The sequence below is a fragment of the Lactuca serriola genome, chromosome 5, assembly GCF_051521515.1.
Source record: "Lactuca serriola cultivar US96UC23 chromosome 5, Lser_US96UC23_V15, whole genome shotgun sequence".
In the NCBI taxonomy this organism is placed as follows: Eukaryota; Viridiplantae; Streptophyta; class Magnoliopsida; order Asterales; family Asteraceae; genus Lactuca; species Lactuca serriola.
In genome coordinates, this window is record NC_136412.1 from 86,428,349 (window position 1) to 86,451,321 (window position 22,973).

The following is a 22,973-nucleotide window of genomic DNA, read 5'->3' on the forward strand; positions in this document are numbered from 1 at the left end:
CAATGGACCTGAGCAGATGTCTGCATATATAGACATGTCAGCTCTAAAAGTGATTCCTCAGGAAGATTATAAAATGCCACCGCTACCTCTTAGGCTTCCGCATCGACCAAAACATCGGTCCATATAGTTGAATTCCACATGGATATAAATGAAAAGAAAGACGTTGCACGCCAACGCCAACAACTTTGGACAATTGTATGGAACCTAACATTCACAATCTATATGAATAACGAGAAGATTCGCTATCGTCTGCACATCGTTTTCTTACTTATATACTGACGATGAAGTTTGGGACGCGATTACATGGAGACTTTGACTCGGTCTGGTTGGAATGTGATGTAAGTTATATATATATATATATATATATATATATATATATATATATATATATATGTGTGTGTGTGTGTGTGTGTGTGTGTGTAAGTTCAATTAAGAAAATAAAAAATGTTGAGAATGGAGGAATCATTCTCGGCCACTTATTTATTTTTGCCACAAAAGCCTCCGTCGTACCAGCGAAAATGAGAAAGGAATACACATATGTTTTCTAGCAAAACATGTTTTCTTAAACTATGCTAATCGTTACCTTAATATATATAAAAACATAGTTTTTTTTTTCTTTCGTTTTTTGTAATTTTTAAGAAGCTATTTTTATCAAAAAATGATTTTAAATATACAAAAATAGATATCCATATTGATATAGTTTTAAGATAAAATAAAAAAAATATTTATTTTTATTTTCAGCTATCGTTATTCATAAGTGAATAAAAATGCATCAGATTTTTAGTACGATACATTCGTTATTCAGTTATTAATAAAAAATATGATTAATTTTTTTACAGATAAGTATAATTTATATATAAATATAACATATAATAAACCCTTTAGAGCTTACATCAACTCTCGTCACATGTTATATTCACATATGAATAAAACGTGTATTGACTTTCCTCACAAGTTATATTTATATACGAAGAAAACATTTATCATAATTTTATTATAATTCATTTGTTATTCCTATATGAATAATTAGTTCAAATTTTCAAAACACTTCATCTTTCTTTAACATACTACTTATTTATATATGAATAACAAATGAATTGTAACAAAAATCTTAGAAATGTTTTATTAATATATGAATATACTATATGACGACAATTAATACACGTTTTATTCATATATAAATATAACATGTGACGAAAGATGATGTAAAAAAATATATTTTAGGTAAGATAAACCATATAACGTGTTATATTCATATATAAACAATATTTAAACTGTAAAAAAGTTAAGCATGCGTTTTGTTCATAAGTGAATAACGAATGTATTGTAATAAAAATCTGATGTGTTTTTATTTATTTATGAATAATGATAGCTGAAACTTTAACAAAACATATTTTTTTTATTTTATCTTAAAAGTATATCAATATGGATGTCTATTTATAGAGAATAAAAAAATTATGAATTTTGATATATTTAAAATAAATTTTCGATAAAAATAACATTCTAAAAATAAAAAAAACAAAAAAAAATGGTTTTGTGTATATTAAGGTAATGAACGTACTTTAAGGAAAAATGTTTGGTTGGGAAACACATGTGTATTCGTTACCCATTCCGCCGGTACGTCTAAGTGTTTTGCGGCAAAATAAATGTGTGGTTGAGAATGATTCCCTCATTCTCAACCTTTTTATTTTTTCAATTGAACCATCCTATATATATATATATATATATATATATATATATATATATATATATATATATATATATATATATATATATATATATATATATATATAGCACCTGGTTCTTGGTATGTGTTCTGTTATTAAATCTTCTTTATTTTTGCACTTTTGGCCTTGAACGCGGCGAGTCGAAAGACTGACTCGCCGAGTAGAAACGGGATGAGGCGCGAGATTTAAGTCGCAGACTCGGCAAGTAGCCGTTGTTTGGGCAAAAACCCTAATCCAGGGGTTTGCACCCTATTTAAACGACCTTATGCAACCTCTTTTCCCCCTTTATGCTCCCAAACACTCCTCATAACAAACCCTATTCGTTTTTGTGAAGATCTAAGACCTTTTGAGTGATTCTTGTGAGTTTTGATCTCAAGGAAGAAGGAAGAGCATAGAAGGATCAAGAGGGGACTGAAGGATTCGAGTTTGGTTCATCATTTGCAGTCTTTGGAAGGTATAAAGTCTGAACCTTGCTCATTCTTTGGTTAGATCCCTCTTTGGGGTGATTTAGGGCTTTTATAAGCCATTTTTGGTGGCCAACCATGTTTGCAAACATGGTTGGGGGTTTGGGCTTCTGTATCATGTCATTTTATGAGCCACAAGTCAGATCTAGGTTGCTTTTTGCACCAAGGAAGGCCCCATGCAACAAAAGAACCATTCTAGAGCCTTTTAAGCTCTAATGTCCCATGCATGCACGTAAAGTTTGTAACTTTACGTGCTAAATCGAGTTTAGGGGCCTGGATCTATAATTTGGTTAAGTGTTGTACATCAGAAATCGAAGTTCTTAGTAAGGAATGTGATAGACTCGGCGAGTCCACTCCTGGACTCGGTGAGTCCAAGGGTTTTGGTCCCATATCAGCGAGGGTCGTAAGGACCGTTGAGTGTGGAAGGGTTTTTAGGAATCCCGGGGAGTGACCCAACGTTCTGGACTAAGCAAAGGGTTCTGGTAATTCATGGTACTCGGCGAGTGCATGAACGAACTCTGCAAGTCCAAGACAATCTTCATGGAACTCGGCGAGTTGTTCATCAACTCGGCGAGTCAAGGACAGAACGTGTTCATAGGATGAAGAGTAACTCGACGAGTTGTTCATACAACTCGGTGAGCCAGGTCAGGACATGAGTATCAGTTGATGTTGAACTCGACGAGTTGTTCATACAACTCAGCGAGTCAGATGTGGATTCAGTCGGTGTTCATTTAGAAGGAAAACTCGTCAAGTCATCGCCTAACTCAACGAGTAGAGACGGGTATGAGGACTAATGGAAGGATAGGGACTCGGCGAGTTGACGAGTCAACTCGGCAAGTCAGGTCAACTGGAAGTTGACTTTGACTTGGTCAAGGGGTACAATGGTTATTTACCCTAAGGGTAGATGTCAGTTTCTGACTAAGTGTTATGTGGGAATTTTTAGCCGGAGGACTTCCGGAGCATCCGCGGCAGCAGTCAGAGGATTTACGCGCAGTTCAGCAGATACGAGGTGAGTTGCCTTCCAGTAGGGGTGGGTCTAAGGCCATAATGCCGACCCACCATTGAGGAGTACTTAGAAGATAATTGTCTTTGTGATAATTTATCTTGGTCTGGTTTGCGTTTGGTTATGTGTTATATCTGTATGATATGTTGCATGATAGGGATAGTTTCCCTGATAGTGGTCCGTAGGACCAAGGGGTAGGTCAGTACCCGGATATCTCTGAATGTGTGCTTATATCTTCTATTGTATGCTAGTGGTAGGGGTGGAATAGTACCCAGTTACCGGTTGAAAGATACCGATGTCGATTACCGGTTGAAAGATACCGATGACGATTACCGGTTGAAAGATACAGATGACGATTACCGGTTGAAAGATACCGATGATATTGTATGGTATGTGGTATGATGGGGGAACTCACTAAGCTTTGTGCTTACGGTTTCAGTTTTTGGTTTCAGGTACCTCTTCATCCAAGGGGAAGGAGCCGACGACGTAGCATGGCATCACACACGCTCACATATGATTTCCGCACGGTGTTTTCTGGGATTGTACTCTGATATGACATTTGTTCATGGTTGTGGGTTTCAAACATGATACTTGGTTTTGAGATGACATGTTTATACAATATTTCCTAATGAATGTTTATGAATTAATTAATCAAAAATGAAATTTTTGGGCTTGAATTTTGGGATGTTACAATATATATATATATATATATATATATATATATATATATATATATATATATAGGTTATAATGTGGACAAACAATTATTGTACAGACGTATGGACAGTGCTATTCCATGAGAATTACTAAGAGAATTAGTTGTTTAGTAATGGGAATACGTTCAACCTTACTAAAATATCGTCATTTTTGTGCATTCTCACTAATTCTTATTCATTTTTGTTCCTACACATCGTTTTTCACTTATTTTTATTCTAACAGAATACGATTCAATAAATATTCTGACAGAATGAGAATAATAATAAAAAGTCTATAATAACTTTATAGACAATTTAATTATTGAAAATGTGTGATAATGACAATAGTTATGTAAGATTGAACGTATTCATATTATCAAACAACATATTTTCTTTGTTATTCTCACAGAATAATATTGTCCATACGTCCACACAATAGATGTCAATCCACATTTGAACATAGCTCTCTCTCTCTCTTATATATATATATATATATATATATATATATATATATATATATATATAAGAGAGAGAGAGAGCTATGTTCAAATGTGGATTGACATATATATATATATATATATATATATATATATATATATATATATATATATATATATAGTACATATTTAGTAAGGTTACTAACTTTATTATATACAAGTGTTGTTGATCGAAAGCATATCATGATATGCATTTCCTTATTGATAGAGCGTAGGCTAGATGATACTCTCTAGACATTTGTGTCGATACCTTTCAACACAGATGCATATAAGTGGAGTAACATGGATGATAGATCCATTGATTTAGCTTGGTCCAAGTTTGATACAATATATTTGTCTTTCAAATATATTACTTGGTACAAAGAAGGAAAGATTGATTTGAACATTAAATTATTAATTAAATATATTTATATAATTATTGCCTCTTGCAATAGATTTAAGGGTTTTCATACGGTTACATTTTAGGGTATGTTTTTGAAATACTTTAAAAAAACCATATAGATTTTAACGATAATTAAACCACAAAACAATAATTAAATATTTTTTAAATCTATTATAATAAATGAAAGTTTTTTTTGCCATATGTCCTTTTCTTATTCATTTGGACACATGGTATTTTCTAGAATTTTTAAATTTTCTATTTTCCACTTGTCATTTTATTGTATTTTTCATTTTATTAAATTAAAATTCCACATTTAATATGTAAGGTAATATATATGTAAAGTATTTATTAGAAATGATTTATATATGTAATGTATTCAATACATTAAAGTCTCATTAATTTTAATAATTCAAAAATTTGTTATTTTTCTTATAAATTCAAACTATTCAAATTATTAAAATTTCATATTTATTTTTTTTTAATTAAACCCATATAATATATGGGTCTCACACCTAGTAAACATAATGTAATTCAAGAATGAGGTTCCTGCTTATCTCTCCAAATTATCTCCGGAATTTAAGACTTATCCGTGTTCATTTCGGATAAAATGGTCATTTTACGATCGGATTACTTAATTTCCCTTAAAAAAAACATCTTAAAAATATTAGTCATGAGGACGAACTATACTTCCAAACACAGAAACCATTCGTGTAAATTTGTTTTATAAAGAAAAAAAAGTGAAAATTTGATGCCCTCACCCAATTTTGCCATTAAACGTGATCAGATATTAAAAAAATAAAAATAAAAAAATCAATCTGCTAAAATTATTAAATGAAGTGAGGTGTCTCGTCTTCTTCTATCTTCCCTCCTAACCTGCAAAATCTGTTTTCCTCTGTTTGTCGCAATTTGGGAGACACGAGCTTCAGGTCAATCTCAGGTACTCCTCTTCTTTCTTCCTTCACATCTGTTCCGATTTCCTTATTCAGTACAATGTCAATTCGCAAGTATACAGTTCATATTCGCTCCATTGAAATGTATCTTCAATATTCTCTTAGTTTCTTCGTGTTTGTGTGGATTCTTAACCACATTACCATTTCCACAATTTTCTCTTCTCTCCTTTGTATAGTCATAAGTTGTGATCTTCATATCAGTACATTTTCACCATCTTCTTGGAGTTTATACCAAAAATTCGGCGCAATTTACGTTTCTTTGTCGTAATTAGTTATCATTTGAGACGATATTCGCAAAGGTTTTACAAATTCAGATTAATCTTCGGTGGAATTTTGTGCGAATAGTTGTAATATTTGATCATCTCTTTTCAGACCTTCGACTTCGAGTTTCTATCCATTCTTCTGAGAGCTCTCTAATGGAAAAGGTAAACATCCGATCTGAAATTGGACATGCCGAGATTTTTTGATGTTATGTGATCACTAACGATGGAACATGAACATACATACAATTGTAGTACAAATTAATAGCTAAAATCAAGAAAGGCGTCTTCCAAGGCTTGTGTCTTTTATCATCCCAAACTGTTACTCTCAAACAGTTAGGGTTTCCTGATAACGAAGGTGTCCCTGGCTCCCTTATCAAGGAGATAACGCTGCTGCAAGCAATGAGACATGCCAACATTATCAGGTACAATACAAATACACTACCTACACTCTTTCTCTTCCTTTTCATACTTTTCTACAAACCCTAGACTTCGAAAACGCTTAACTTAATGATACAATCTCGGATCACAGACTGATCGATGTGGTGAATCATCAAGAACAGAGTAGTATAGTCCTTGTTTACGAATCTATGGAGACGAATCTAACAAGTTTTATCCGGATTTATCCAAAAGTTATGAAGATTCCACGAACAATCAAAGTAAGTGTTCTCGAACTAAATTCGCAACCCATTTCAATGGCTTATTGTTCATTGTGGCATTTTACAGGAACTTTTACGCCAGATTTTACTTGCAGTATCCTATTATCATTCTTTTAACATTGTTCATGGAGGAATTAAACCCGCGAATACGTTCATCGATCCTGCAACAAACACTTTGAAGATTACAGACTTTGTATGGCCTAGGACGCTGTTTAACTCCAACACTGAAGATCCAAATGAGGTAGATATGTTTTAATTATTCATGAGAATTAATTATTCATTAGAATTTATTTTTTGTTATAGGAATTGGGTTTCTGTTACAAGGCTCCTGAAATTCTTGTGGAGCATAAACAATTCAGCACTGCAATCGATGTTTGGTCTGTTGGATGCATTTTTGCAGAAATGGTGACTCAGAAGCCTCTGTTTTCAGCTACCTCGGAATTTCATCAACTTGCAAAAATTTTCAGGTTTCTGATTTTATTTTAAATTTTAATGTAAACACATAAATATATTTAATAGAAAAAAAATTTGTATTTTGGTTGTTTTGTAGTATCATGGGGACACCTAGTGAAGAAACATGGCCTGGATTTTCCAGGATTTATCGGTATTTAGATATATATAATCATTGCAAACCTAAGGTAACAATATTCTCATGGGTCCTACTTTAGACACACCAATCTACAACACCAACCTATATTATTAGGTTACTTTTTAGGTGAATGATGCTAATTATTATGATATAATTATTATATTGACATTAATACTAATCATTGCATTGTTTTTTAAAAAAAAAGTAATTTTCTTTCTTTCTATTTCTTTTATATATATATATATATATATATATATATATATATATATATATATATATATATATATATATATATATATATATGATTATGTATTTTTTGACTTTTTATTTTTAATTTATTATCTGTTTATTATATAACTATATAATTATTATTTATTATTCCAACTAATTATTTTTATTAACTTTTTATTTTAAATGATACTTTATAAAAAAATATTAACAATCACATTTTTTTTAAAAATCTTATCTACGTTGTCATCTTTTTTTTTTTTACAATATATTTTTTTTGTTTTTTAACTTATGTGTCTCACATACCTGAATTCAAAAAAAAAATTATTTCTAAAGTTTGTTTTGATATATATATATATATATATATATATATATATATATATATATATATATATATATATATTATTTACTATTTATTATAAGTCTTTTTTTTAAACAAAACATCATACTTTTTAAATTAATTTACAGCTTTTTTGTTAACATTTTTCATGTTTTTTAAATTTTTTTGTTACTTACACATATTTCAAATTTACTTTAAATGTTTTATGATATTTTAATCTATTAAAACTCTATGCGGTGTAAACTTTTTAGAATGTTTGAAACTATGTATTTATTCTTTTCACATTGAACATTTTTTTTACATTTTTTTCACGAAAAAAAAACTTTATTAAAAATTGTTTATGAGTTGTAAAAAAAGTTACATATATTTTTTACAATGTTTAAAAAATTATACTTGGGTACGGTTATTTTTACTTTTTATATTTTAAAAGTTACATATTTTTTCTTAGGTGTATATTTTTTGATAAATAAAAACAATATTATTTTGATAAATTTGTTATTACAATCAGTTTTTTATACATGAAAATGTATTTGTTAAATAATATATTATACAATTAAAAATTAAAACATAATTTTGTATTTTACTTTATGTTTTTTATACCAAACGAAGATAATTTCACCACAAGATAAAATATAAAGAACTAAAATATAATAAGATTGAATTTTATATTCTACTTTATGTAAACATATATATTTATTAGTCGTGTTCAAAAAAAAAACTTATGACGTGTGTTGGTATTTTTTATAAATTAAAAGAAATGATGTATTAAAGTTTTTGTGGAAGCCATAATATGGTGTGTACAACATTTTTTTTTCAAATAAAAGAGATTTTGATATAATCTAAAAAAATTAATAAAGAGAAGATTTTTTGGAAATTTAAACTCCATTGGTTGGATAGAGCGTGACTCCAACTTTTTCTTTTCTTTTAATTTTATTTCCTATTTAAAAAAAATAAACTTGACAGCTTTTAGAAACGGAAATTGATAAACAAAAAGAAAGTCATAGGTCAACATAGAATGGTGTGTAGTAGGGATGAAATAGATTAGTGTGTACAAAGAAATTCCCTATTCTCATTAATAACTCCTTTTTTTTTTCTTTTTTTTATTATTTTTAAAAATTTTTATTTTCCAATATTGTAATAAATTTTTTTGTAGGATCTGAGGAAATTAGTTCCTGGTCTTGAACCAGCTGGAATTGATCTTCTTCATGTCAGTATACATTTTCCATTATATATTTATTTGCTCTTATTTATTTATTTATATGTTTATTTATTTTTTCTTGATATTTCAGAAACTACTATACATGGACCCAAAAGGAAGAATCACAGCTAGACAAGCATTGGAGCATGTATATTTCCAGAATTGATTTTTTTTTTTTTTTCGTTTGATCTTCATGCAATATGATATTCAAAGTTTGTGAAAAAATGATATATGATATATACTAGTATATGATATGATATTCAAGGTTTGTAAGTAAACGAGATATATCATGTATCATGAATGAATTTTGAGACGTGATATTAAAGATTTGTATATAAATGGCACATGTGTCATTTAATTAGATTTGTTATAAAGAGTAGTTTTATTTTTGGAAGTATAATAGTTTAATAAATGTTTTAAGTACAACTTTGTAGTTAAAGTAAGGTGTGTCATATAAAATAAAAATAAATCGTGATCTATATTCAGCATCATAAAACTAAAATTACTGAAATAAACAATTATACTCCAAAAATAAACGAAACGTGAAAATTTTATTGATTTTGAATTTGAAGTTTTGTGACAAAACGTGTTATAGAAGATATTGCTTGAATATGTTTCTACTATTTAAATAAAAAAAATAACCAGTTTTTTGAGTTTGTGAAAAATTTAGTTATTTAACGAATAAATAGAGAAAACATTAAAAGGATACTACTTCTATACATTGTTGGATATTTTAAATTTACAAATATGTAATATTTTTTACAAATAAATTCTTAAAAAATATGGTCCGGTATAATTCCAACAATTGTTTTTCTCACTAATATCAACATATTCCTTTTTTTCTCTTGAATTCTCAAAATTATGATTTGAAAGAGGGATAATATAGGAATTTCGCTTCTCTTACAAAATTCGTTTTCTATATTATTTTTAACCGCTTAAGATATAAATTCAAAAAGCTGTTGATTACTTCTGTTAGCATAACAACTCCCAAGAGGCCAAGATTCATCAATGGCGACTCTTCTCCAAATCCTCTTCCTTCTCCCTTCAATTATCATCATCTTCCCCACCACAACCGCCGCCGTCGCTACCGCCTACTCCCACCTCTCTCCATCAACGACAGAAGAACAACTACCACCATACAACTTGTCCACTCTCCTCTACACCCTCGGCTTCCACGATCTCTCCGTCGCAGCCACTTCCCCCGCCAACTTGACCACCGTTTTCGCCCCCACCGACGAATCACTCCGCTCCTGCCGTTACTGCTCCACCTCTCTCCTCCTCCTTGAACACTCCGTCACCGGCCTCTACCCTTACCACCTCCTCCGATCCTTAACCTTCGGCACCAAAATCGAAACCCTAGCTTCCACCCCCACCACCCCTCTCTGTCTCACCCTCACAAAATCAACACCGCAAAACCCATCCAATGAGCCAACGCTATTCGTCGGAGGCGTCGAGATCACGCGGCCGGACCTTTTCAACGACGGTAACGTCATCATCCATGGAATCCAAGGCTACCTCGCTCATCTCTCCCCGTTTTCCTGCCAGATCGAACGGATGACTTCTCTCTCATTCCCTTCGCAGCGGACCTCCGTCTCGCCGTCGACGATCTCTATCATGCGCGAATTCCTTAAAGACGCCATGACTAGCCTCCGCATGAACGATTACACCGTGCTTGCTCTCCTACTACAAGAAAACTTCGATCAGCTCATGCAATTGAACAGCATGACGATATTCGCCGTCGACGACGGCGGTGTGTTTGGAGATGGACATACATACGTCTCTAATTTCAGGTTCCACATTGTTCCTAATCAGAGACTGACGGCCTCTGAATTGCTCAATCTGCCTGTCGATTCGGTGTTGCAGACTATGGAACCTGGTGAGAGATTAAGAGTAACGGTGGCTGGCGGCGGAGGTCCGATGTCGCCGATGAGGATCAATAACGTGAAGATCACGGTAACCAATATAGTGTTTAACCAGGGGATCGTCGTCCATGGAATCGGAGCTCCGTTTCCACGTGTCCATCTTACAACGATGGGATTTATGGCGGATCGGACGGACCCAGTACTCCTTGGGCCCACAGCAAATGACTATTAGTTGGAAACTGCTTGTTTTTTTCAATTAGGGTATCAAGGTCATTTTCAGTTGTAAAGGCAAAATTTGTTCACTAATTGGTTGACTTAGAACGTCATTGAAATTTGAATCCCAATTTCCCATTTTGTACCTTTTATATTAAAATACTTTTAAATTATTTAATCTATGTCTACAGTGCGACTTGAATCTTCGACCTCAAGATAGAATACTACATAATGAAGTAAACCTTCGACCTCAAGATAAAATACTACATAATCAAGTTATCAGATCAACTATCAAACTATCACAAATAGTTACAAACATAAAATGTTGATAGTAGATATCAATCTATCATAATGTTTTTTCTTGGCTCATGAGCTTTTATTTTATGTAGTAGAATTTAAAAGTATAACCATCAATTAAAGAGCATAAATACTAGTAAAGTGGCCTAATGGCCTAAATATGAAAGAACGCACCAAATTTCTTACTAAAAATCAAAACAAAAGTTTATCTAGCGAGCAATAAAAATAGTTCGATAGAATCCAAGTTCAAAAAGCAAAAAATCAAAAAAAAAAAAATAATAAGGACATGCTTGAATAAAATATCCCACTGCTGCTGCCAAGTTTCTTATTAACAAAGTCAAAACAAAAAAAGGTTAACATATAATAACCTGTTGATTGATGCCTTGCTCAATTGCTCCTATCTCCTATAATATCCCACTTGTTGGGTAGCGGTTTGATGTATTGCGTCTATTGGGCTCGCTTATTAGTCTAGTTTTGTAACTCCGGTTTGGGCTTGTCCAACCGAGAGCTTGATAGGGTTTAATATAAATATATATGCTTGCATGCATATTAGATAAGAGATAGAAAACGATCATCACGATAGATCAGAGCATTATTTCTTTATTGTTCTTGTAACCCTAAATCCTCTACAGCGGAAGTTCTTTATCGAGCTCTGCTGAGCATTGTTAATTAATCATTCGACACACGTTGATCCATTCTTGTGTTATTTGCTGTTTTCTTATTTATTATTTTACCTGTTATAAAGATCTAATCGATCTTCAAGTTAGTTTATAACTTATCAATTGGTATCAGAGAGGGAGACTGTGTAATTCATACACTTCTTTTCTGTGAAAAAGGTTTCGATTAGGGTTATTCCGTATTTACTGATATTTATTGAGCCGTCATCCCATAATTGACGTAACTCGATATTTATTGTTTTGCCCTAATTTAATACATTACAAGTCTGATCTTTTAACAGGTTATTCGATCAAGCATGGACGAGTCGCAATCCAATCCCATTAATATTTCGAACAGCATTGGATCAACAACGAAGATTCCCATCCTTTACACCCATGATTATGAAGTCTGGGCACATCACTTTGAAGACTATGTTATAGGATCTGAGGACAATGGATACCTTATCTGGGAAGCAATAGTATCTGGACCCTTTGCTCATTCAGCAACTTCAAGGATTATCAAGACTCAGAAGGAGTATAATGATCTTTTGAAGGACGTTAAAGATATTGCTCAAGACAAAAAAGATAAATTTCAGTGCAATATTAAAGCATTGAGATTAATCAGATTCGCTCTTCAATCTGACACTTTCAGGCTGGTGAGTTCATGTACAACTGCCAAAGAAATATGGGATAGGCTGCGAGAGTTGTATTCTACGGACGAAGATCTTGAGCATTCCATTCAAACCTTGCTGCTGTCCGAATTTGGTGAATTCAAGCAAAGCCCGGAAGAAACCGTAACTCAAACGTTTGATCGCTTCAATCATCTTCTTAGTAAGATGATTAAACATGATATTGAAAGAAAGCTGATTGAACAAAAGGTCACGTTTTTAAACGGCCTTAGATCTGAGTGGAGAGCTATAGTGTCCACAGTTAAAGCGCATGAGCAATTCAAATCCTATTCTCTGGCGAAACTGGTAGGCATTCTGAAGTCTCAAGAAAAGATCGTGTTACAGGAGAAAAATGTGGTTTCAAGCTTGGGTTCATTAGCCCTTCTGTCCAAAGGCAAAGCTGTGACGGAAGATGAAGACCTCAACTTGGAGGACTATGACCTCACTTCGGAAGACTATGCTATGATGGTGTCAAACCCCAAGAGGTTCATCAAGAAAAGATTTCCCACAAATAAGAATAGAAATTGGCTGGGAAGTTATAGCTCTGAAAAGGTCAAAGATGAACCGAAGGCAGAAGAATCAAAGAAGGAACTGAAAGTTGAAGGAGATTCGGGAGTGAGCTGCTATTACTGTGGAGGAAAGAACCACTATGCAAAAGATTGTGTCCTCAAGAAAATGGCAGAAAAGGATGATGAAAAAGATGAAGAAGCTTTGTTGTTGAAAAAGCTGGACGAGATCAGGAAGAAGAAATCTACTGCTAATCCTTCTATGAATGCTTTAATTGTGTAGGGTTCGGTAGCTGATGATGAGTTCGGTGGCGTGGAGGTCTGGTCAACCGACTCTGAAGATGATGAAGTAAGGAAGCCTTCTCATGGAAAGGCTTATGTGACGAAAGAAGAGAGTAGTGGTGGAAAATGCTTCATGGTGTCCGATGTATCTCAGATGAGGAGATACAACACAGATGGTGGGATTGAAGATGCAAAGGAGCGAGAGGACTTGTGCTTCACAGCAAAACCGCTCAGCGTACAGTTCAACGAACTTGATGAATTAATCAAGAAGGTACAGTCCGTTTTTATTGCATTCAACGTACCACAAAGCTCATATGAAAAAGAATTAAAAAATGTTAATTCAAGAATCTCTCATCTAGACAGCAGTTTAACTCAAACACGAGTCACCAATTCTAACCTAACTGACCAAATAAGCAGGATATCTTCAAAGAGTGAGGAAATAAGGATGTGGATCGAACTGAAGGAGTCGGAGTTAATCAAAACCAAAGATGAAAACATTTATTTGCAAAGAGACAATTTAAAGCTTTTAAAACAGAGAAATGTTTTTTGTTTGATTGCTAAACGTCTTTATACTAATATCACTCAGCTTCATTTGGATTGTGAAATAGGACAAAAGATTCATCGCATGATTTTACCCTTCCTTGAGTTTAAGGAGGATGAAATTGATGCTGAAGCGTATAATTGTGAAAGTGTTATTTCGTCTGAAGAAGTTAATCCGACATACATGTATGGACTAGACAAAATCGAATCTTTCATAAAGTCCAAGGACCATAAGGACATGCTTAAAAACCTTTTGGATGAAAATGATAAACTGAAACTGAGGACCGAAACCATACAAAAATTTGACTCATTGAATTCCAACTTGAGCTCAGAAAATAAAATTGATGTTGAAAATGCATCTGAGCTTAATGAGGACGACAATATGAGTGAAATTTCTGTAGAGGACACAGTTGATTGTTCAGAATTTGTTAAGAGCGAACCCGAAAACCACAAGAATCTCATCTCAAAAAATTCAGTGGAGTTTGCTCGTTTGTCCCAACAAAAGTCCCCGATCCTTGCAGAAAAGGCAGCAGTATATCAAAAAGTTAGAACCACTCCAAATCAGGTGTATAAGGTCACAGGCGTAACCGAACATCAGAGTGCTGAACTCACAGCCATTGTAAACGAAGACAATGCTGACGGCTGCGACGAGTTCTTCTGGTTAGCTCCCATCGACAATGCTGATGAAACGGTAGGTCTATCTGAAAGGACTTCATGGAAAAGCAAAGGCAGATATGTGCCAGAACCTTTGAATAAGCCTGATAGCTTCGATGTGCCAAGTACTAGTGGTACAAAAGATGTTCCTCAAGAAAAAGGAATTCCTGCAAAAGAAGTCACTCCTTTAAGCGAAACATCATCAGTTCAGAGTGAACCAGCTAAAGGAAAACAAAAACCAAAAGCCAATATCCATCATCAACCGAAGCAGATGAGAAATCAAAAACAGCAAAGGAATTAGAGATACAAGAAGAATCTCTCTGAAAGAAAACAGTTTTGGCAATCTCAAAATGCCTATTTCTCACATCATGACAGGAACTTAAAGTCAGAGAAAAGTCCTGTTGAATCACAAGAGAGCAACAACAACCGAAAGCAGAGGTTCGGTTCAGAAAACAACATCAACCGAAATCAAAGGTTCGGTTCAGAGAACAAAAGAGATCAAAATTCCAGGTTCGGTCCCACCAATGATCAAAAGCAAAAGGGTCACCTAGAATCTCAAGTCAAGAAGTCATCTCAGTCTAAGTTCTCTCATTCTAACTCTTCTAATTCTTCAAATGCTTCTAATTCCTCTCCACCTCGTTCTAAATTCCATTCTATTCACTCTCAAAAACATCAATCATCAACTGAACTGAAAGGAAAACTGAAGGTTTCATCACTTAAACCAGAAACCAAACCGAAAGTAACAAATCCTAATAAAATTAAGGTTTTCACCATCAAAAAGAAAGATGAAACAACACTAATAAAAAGAACATATTTGGTTGACATCTCTCTTACTATTCCTGTTCCTGTGAAAGGCTCACGAGGACCCAAGAAACTTTGGGTTCCTAAATCTGCTTAATTTTTGCAGGTTATCAGTGACGAGCAGTTTGACGAAGAATGGTACATTGACAGTGGCTGCTCGCGTCACATGACAGGAAGGAAGGAGGAACTAAGGGAATACAGGTCTCTTTCAAACGGTGGAAATGTCAAGTTCGGGAACAACTCCTTCGGCACCATAAAAGGCTATGGAATGATTACAAATGGTGATTTCACGATTAGGAAGGTTGCATACGTGGAAGGACTACAACATAACCTCATCAGTGTATCTCAGCTTGTTGGAGGTACCGGTCTCAAGGTTTCATTTGATGATGAGGGTTCGGAGATAATTGAGAAAAAGACAAAAAGAGTTATTCTCAAATCGGAGCGTAAAGGTGAAATGTTTCCTCTAAACCTCAAACCTATCAAAGGGAACCCAGCTATCTGCTTATTATCCAAAGCACAATCTGACGAAAGCTGGTTGTGGCACCGAAGGCTCTCTCATCTCAACTTTAAGGATATCAACAAACTTGTCACTGGAGGTCATGTTCGAGGTCTTCCATTGCTCAAGTACGATAGAGAACATTTATGTGCTGCATGTGAAATGGGGAAGCAGAGTCGTCAAAGTCATCCATCTATAATAAACACCAAAGTTGTTGAACCACTAGAGTTACTTCATATTGATTTGTGTGGTCCATCATCTATCGAAAGTATCGGTGGAAGCAAGTACATTCTTGTTATTGTTGATGACTTTTCGCGTTTTACGTGGGTGTTCTTTCTGAAGCTTAAATCTGAAGCGACTTACAAGCTAAAGGTGTTTATTAAGCAGGTTGAAGTACAGCTGAAGAAAGTCGTTCGCAACATCAGGAGCGATAATGGGCTGGAGTTCAAAAATAAAGAATTCGAAGAATTCTTGGCCGAAAAGGGAACCAGTCATAACTTCTCAGCTCCCTACACTCCTCAACAAAACGGAATTGTCGAAAGACGAAACCGATCTTTGTGTGAAGCGGCCCGAACCATGCTAAGCTTCGCTTCTTTACCTTTATATTTTTGGGCTGATGCTATTTCTGCTGCTTGTTTTACACAGAACAAGTCATATCTCAATAAGCGCTTCACTATCACTCCTTATGAGATCATCAACAACAGGAAGTCAAATGTCAAGTTTTTCCATGTGTTCGGTTCACGGTGTTTCATCTTCAATTCTAAAGAACACCGCAACAAGTTTGATGTCAAAGCCGACGAAGGGATATTTCTGGGTTATTCTCTCACTTCTAAAGCGTACAGGGTTTTAAACAAGCGCTCGAGGAAAATAGAAGAAACTTATTACGTGACTTTTGACGATAGCTATGTCAAAAAGCTAAAGGCCATCGAAGACACAACTGGAGAAATCTTTCCTCAAACTGGCCAAGTTACAGCCTCAATCGCAAACCTATTTGAGAAGTTCGTTGAGTTATTTGATGAACCAGAGAAGGCCACTCTCTCAGAAGCAAGTGCAGCAGACAACAAAGTAGATCATCTGAAGCAAGTCATCGATAATGCTGCAAAGAGAATGAATGAAGGAGGATCAAGTTCTGACGACCCTCCACAACACGATACTTTAGTTGAGGGGGAGGGCATATCTTCGTCATCATAGACGAGCTCACATGTTGAGGGGGAGAATTGTTCTCAAGCTGCTCCCGAACGCACTTCACCAACCGAAAGTGCCTTACCACCCGAAGGTGCATCAACACCCGAAAGCTCGACGCCACCCGAAATCCCTGTAGCTCCAGAAACTCAATACACATCAGAAAGCTTATCTGTCGAGGGGGAGAATGCTAATATACTTGAAGATGATGAAAGTCAATCCGAACTAGAAGAGATGGTAAACGCTGAATTGGATCCAACCTTTGATCCAATCTACCCTCCTCTCATCAAATGGACCAGAGATCATCCTGTCTCCCAGGTTGTTGGTAATATGTCTGAAAAAGTTCTGACCCGATCACAACTCAAGGCAAAACAGACTTCCTTGTTTTCAAAAGTAGAATTCTGTATGTTTAACTCCTTCGTCTCAAAAGTTGAACCAAAGACAGTTAACACTGCTCTTGATCACTCCGATTGGGTTCAAGCTATGCAAGACGAACTAAATGAATTCGAAAGGAACAAAGTTTGGCGACTCGTTCTAACTCCTCCAGATGCTTCAGTTGTTGGTCTCAAATGGGTCTTCAGGAACAAAATAGACAAGGAAGGGAACATGATACGAAACAAAGCACGTCTGGTTGTGAAAGGATACTGTCAGGAGGAAGGAATTGACTATGAAGAGACTTTCGCTCCTGTAGCTAGGCTGGAATCCGTTAGAATATTCCTCGCCTATGCTGCACACAAAAACTTTGAAGTCTACCAAATGGACGTCAAGTGTGCATTTCTCAATGGAGAACTTGAAGAAACAGTGTACGTGGAGCAACCTCCTGGATTCATAAACGAAAGGTATCCTAATCATTGTTATATTTTGGACAAAGCCGTGTATGGACTGAAACAAGCTCCGAGGGCCTGGTATGAAACGCTGACAAAGTTTTTAAAGATGTCCAAATTCAAACAAGGTTCGGTTGACCCAACCTTCTTTCGTAAGAAGGAAGGTAACCACCTTATGATTGTTCAAATTTACGTCGATGATATCATCTTTGGCTCTACGAATCCCAGCTTAACGGCTGAATTCAGAAAGCTGATGGAGACTAAATTTGAAATGAGCTCAATGGGTCCAATTAACTTTTTCCTTGGTTTAAATATTAGACAGGGACCCGAAGGCATCTTTATTAATCAGGAAGCTTACACGAAGACTCTTCTAGAAAAATTTGGCATGATGGGAGATTCAAAGGTCAAAGTTCCAATGGTGTTCGGCACCAAGCTTACTCCATCCTTGGATAAACCGACAGTTGATATTACGCTTTATCGCCAGATGATCGGTTCTCTGATGTATCTTACTGCTAGCAGGCCTGACATAATGTTCTCTGTTTGTTACTGTGCTAGATTTCAGGCGAACCCACGCGAACCTCACATGCTTGCAGTGAAGAACATTCTACGATATCTCAAGCGAACTACCTCTTTAGGTCTATGGTATCCATCCAACTCGGGCTTCTTCGTTCAGGCCTACTCAGATGCAGACCTTGGAGGTTGTGGACTAGACAGGAAAAGCACCACTGGCAGCTGCCAATTCCTTGACGGGAAGTTGGTTAGCTGGCAATCAAAGAAACAAACGTGTGTGTCTCTGTCTACAGCTGAAGCTGAATACATTACAGCTGCATCCTGCACTTCTCAAGTGATTTGGATCCAGAGTCAACTCCGAGACTATGGACTCAATATGAAAAAGATCCCACTATATTGTGACTCTGAAAGTGCAATTAGGATCTGTCATAACCCAGTGCAACACTCCAAGACTAAGCACATAGCACTGAGGTATCACTTCATTAAAGATCATGTGGAAGATGGAAACGTTGCAATTCACTTTGTTAGAACCACTGATCAACTGGCTGATGTCTTCACCAAAGCCCTTCCTGAAGCATCATTCAACCAAATTCTACAAGGGCTAGGTATGATGGAATCAGAGTCAGTACCACAACCTACCTCTCAAACTCAAACGTAAGAAGCGAAATAGACCGAACGTTCGGGTTCGGTTGAATAATCTGCCTTTCGCTCATCAATTAAAGGTAGTTTTCTCGGTTGTAAATTTCATGTACAATTGTTCCAAAATTATTTATCTTATTGTCAAAAGTATTTCCTTTTTGAAAATCTAATTTCTTCGGTAACCGAAATAGACCGAACGCTCGGGTTCGGTTTTTCAAAATTTTTCAAAACCGAAACCAACCGAACGCTCGGGTTCGGTTTTCCAAAATTTTTCACAACCGAAACCAACCGAACGCTCGGGTTCGGTTTTCCAAAATTTTCCAAAACCGAAACCGACCGAACGCTCGGGTTTGGTTTTTCAAAATTTTTCACAACTGAAATCAACCGATCGCTCGGGTTTGGTTCCAAAGTTTTTTTTTCTTTTTATTTTCTTTCTCAGTCTTATTTTTTTTATTATTTTATTTTATTATTTATCATTTTTTTATATATATATCAAAAATTCCAAAAATATTTGTTTTCTTCTAATATCATAAACTCCAAAAATATTTTGTTCTTTATTTACTTTTTGGCTTTAATTTTATTTGTGTGTTTGTTTATGGGGAAATTGTGGAATTAGTTAAGTGTCCCTAGAAGCATGCTGCTGTATGTGCCCAAAGCCTCATCAGATTCTGAATAATAGCCTTAATGACTTGGTGTACACAAACTTTGTCTTCCCAATTAGGCTATCACATTTATTCTAATCGTGAGCTACCTAACTCTCTTCTCACATGAGATAAGAGTTTTCTGCTTGGTTCTATTTTTCACAGCAGAGGTACTTTGATTTCTTACACCATCTCTATTGCATTTCTCCATTAAATTCGTTTGACAAACGTAACCCTTGAGACTCTCAGAAATTACCACTGAGGTTTATGGTTACTCAAAAACTGCGTTTATGATCTTAGTTTCGTGCCACTGCGAGCTGAGTGAAACCCAAAATTCAATACCCAATCTGAATTGACGGTGAACAATTATATTGCTCTAGTTTTCACTAATGAATTGACGGACGTATCTTCATGAAGTCTCAAAATTTTCTTTTGTGTGGTTCCTATGAAATTGTTAAAACCATAACATTTCTTCCCTTGGGATCCAGTTTTTAATTTTTTGTTGAGATTTTATATTTCCCAGCTAATTTAAAATTATTACAAACCTACTTGTTCAACAGACTACACCGGTCTCACAAGTACTTTGTTTACTTTCTATCTTATTTCAAGATTAGGACTGTTGAATCAAAACAAAAGACACCCTAAAAAGCTTAATTAAAAGAAGCCTTTCAACACTTCTTAATAAGTGTTTGATCGTTATTCAACGGGAAACCACACTAACACTTTAAGGTCTCTCTTGACCTTGAAGGAAGAGATTCGTGCCCGGGATCATTTGTTTCATGTCTTTATTGACATCACAATTTTTCCTAAAAAGGATTGCTTTATTTCTTTTCTTTTACACCCTTAGCACGAAAATCTTTGATTTTCCAAAATTCTGGTTCTAATAATTACAGGCTTTTTCATTGGATTGGTGGTTAATTGTAAGTTGTGGTCAATTTTCATCCACGTGGGCGTTTTGTTCAAAAGATACCGTTACACTTTACAGGGATAAGCTGAAGAGTTGCTGACTCAAGCGGGAGTCTAATCGATTTGATTTCAAATGGCGTAAAAGGGAACGCGTGCGAATTTCAAACGTCTAATCTCCAAATGACGTCGCAGACGCGTGTGTGAATTTGAAACGGTTCTTCTCCAAATGGCACAGAAAGGGCGCGTGCGAATCTGAAACGGTTTATCTTCAAACGGCGCTTGATGGGAGGCGTGTTCTCAGGGATCTGACACTCTCTCTCATGCGTGATCATCGGTTACCCTAACTGTCACGCATCAATCAACCTCTGGAAAAACTCTTCGTATTTCGATAGAAGATTTGGGAAGATCTTTCTCTCTCCTTAAACCCCAGTATAAAAGGCAACATCCTCTACCATTTATCTCTTTACTGCAATCAAAATTCCCAGAGCGCAAGAAATCTTTAAACCGTAACTGTTCATCATCTTCTTCACTCTCTTCAACAATGGCAGATTCATCTTCTGTTCACGCCACATCCCAAATTCTTCCCATTCGCCCTCAACAATGCCTCATTATCGATCTAACCCCTCATGTCTATGATTCCTACATGTTCCCCATCATCGAATGTTTAAAGTTCTCGCCAATCGCTCCTGCACTTTCAAGGGCGGAATCAGTTCCAATGGAGTTCCTGTCGCAAATCTATGCGACTGCTCATTACGACAAAGTGGTTGACAGGATCTTCTTTGAAATTTCTCATCACAAAGCGTCGATTTCCAAGCAACGATTTTGCTCCCTGTTAGGGTTTGAAGCTGACCCTACGAGGGTTAATCCAGAGACAATTCCAATGGGGCACATGTTCAATATGTTTTACAACATGGGTTATACGGAGGTGCTTACTTCCGTTGCTAAATTCAAGAAGTCGTGCTTGCCGCCATAGTGGAACGGGTTGTTCACTGTGTTATTCAAAGGCCTTTCTGAAAGGAGTTCTGGCTCTGATGGTTCCAGTCGACTGTTTCTGTCCATCTTGTATGGTGTCTACAATGGCATCAATGTTGATTATGGGTCTGTTCTTTGGCAACAACTCATCCAGAGTCTCTCCTCTTCTTCACGGCATTCAGAGGTGTCTTATGCTAGGTTTTGGACCTTGGTTACGAAGTGGGTAATGGACAAGTACAACGTCCCCACTGTCGCCGGTGCACCGATGTCTTCGATTGGTACATTTCATACCACGAAGATCATCGTCTCAGATGCTTCCAAATTTCCCTTCAATGGTTCCATTCCGGAATCTATGTATGCTGACGTTCCAGCTGACAGCCGGATTATCAGAACCTACAAAGAATTCAAGCGTTCTGGTCTGAGGGATCTCACACCGGAGATGTTGAAATCGATCCATGACGCCGACAAGCCTGCTCCAAGAGGCAAAAAGGCTGACAAAGGTAAACAGGTGGCGAAAGGGGCTAAAGGCCCTTCTCCTAAGAAGAGGAAACCCACAAAAGCTGCTCAGTCTCCGCAGCAAAAGAGGCGAAAAACTCAACCCAGGAGAAAGCTGGTTATCGCTTCGTCATCCAGTGAGTCAGAGGGTGAGAGTTCGGATTCTGACGGCTCTCCACGAGGCAACACACCACCCAGATCACCTACCCCTAAGATTCAAATCCCTCCTTCTCCAATTCCCTCTCCTCTTAAAACTATTCCTCCTTCAATTCCCACCATAAACCCCTTTACCCACATTCCAAACACCTCAATCCCAATGCCACCACCAATATTCACCGACGCCACTACAACAACCACTGCAAATGTTAGAGCCAACGTATCTGATACGGGGGTTCATACTGATGCAACCGAACCTCCACCAGCACCCGAACCCATAAACACCACCGAAACCCAAAAAGCACCCGAACCTACCCCTACACCTACACCCGAAACAACCCAACTCGAACCTACCCATACAACTGTACCGCCAGCTTCACCACCACCACCATCTCCTGGTCACGCCTCTGACGGAGAAGACCCTTTCCTTGGCGGGGAAAACATGACGTTTGATTCGATCTACTACAGTCCGTTTCAGGTGCAGAGCGATGATGATGATGACGCTCCGGTCACAAAGAAACATCTTAAGGAGCACCATGACAACGTCGACTTGCTCATTGCCTCTTCCTCTACGTCTCAATCATCCCTCTCTGAAGCTGCTATTCAGAAGATTGTTGATGCTTTCTCAAGGGCTCAGCAAGACTATGTCGCTTCTGCAACCACCGCCATCGATGCCTTAAC

The 22,973-nt window shown here is 36.1% G+C and overlaps 2 protein-coding genes across 2 annotated transcripts; both read left to right on the top strand.

Moving 5' to 3' along the window:
- Positions 1–5,612: 5,612 nt before the first annotated feature.
- Positions 5,613–9,298, top strand: LOC145050858 (cell division control protein 2 homolog). Its single transcript, XM_078999050.1, has 9 exons — positions 5,613–5,705; positions 6,091–6,143; positions 6,234–6,403; positions 6,511–6,637; positions 6,705–6,878; positions 6,941–7,104; positions 7,188–7,275; positions 8,948–9,001; positions 9,084–9,298. The coding sequence occupies exons 2-9, from the start codon at positions 6,135–6,137 to the stop codon at positions 9,156–9,158; spliced, it is 861 nt and encodes a 286-aa protein (XP_078855176.1). The 5' UTR covers positions 5,613–5,705; positions 6,091–6,134; the 3' UTR covers positions 9,159–9,298.
- A 702-nt stretch (positions 9,299–10,000) lies between these two features.
- On the top strand, positions 10,001–11,086 carry LOC145049649 (uncharacterized). The gene has a single exon (XM_078998028.1). The coding sequence runs from the start codon at positions 10,001–10,003 to the stop codon at positions 11,084–11,086; it is 1,086 nt and encodes a 361-aa protein (XP_078854154.1).
- The last annotated feature ends 11,887 nt before the right edge of the window (positions 11,087–22,973 follow it).

Excerpts from the sequence above, each read along its gene's own strand:
- LOC145050858 (XM_078999050.1), top strand. Across the intron at positions 6,404-6,510 it reads AGACATGCCAACATTATCAG|ACTGATCGATGTGGTGAATC; the intron begins GTACAATACAAA and ends CTCGGATCACAG. Across the intron at positions 6,638-6,704 it reads AGATTCCACGAACAATCAAA|GAACTTTTACGCCAGATTTT; the intron begins GTAAGTGTTCTC and ends GGCATTTTACAG.
- LOC145049649 (XM_078998028.1), top strand. The coding sequence starts at position 10,001 with ATGGCGACTCTTCTCCAAATCCTCTTCCTTCTCCCTTCAATTATCATC.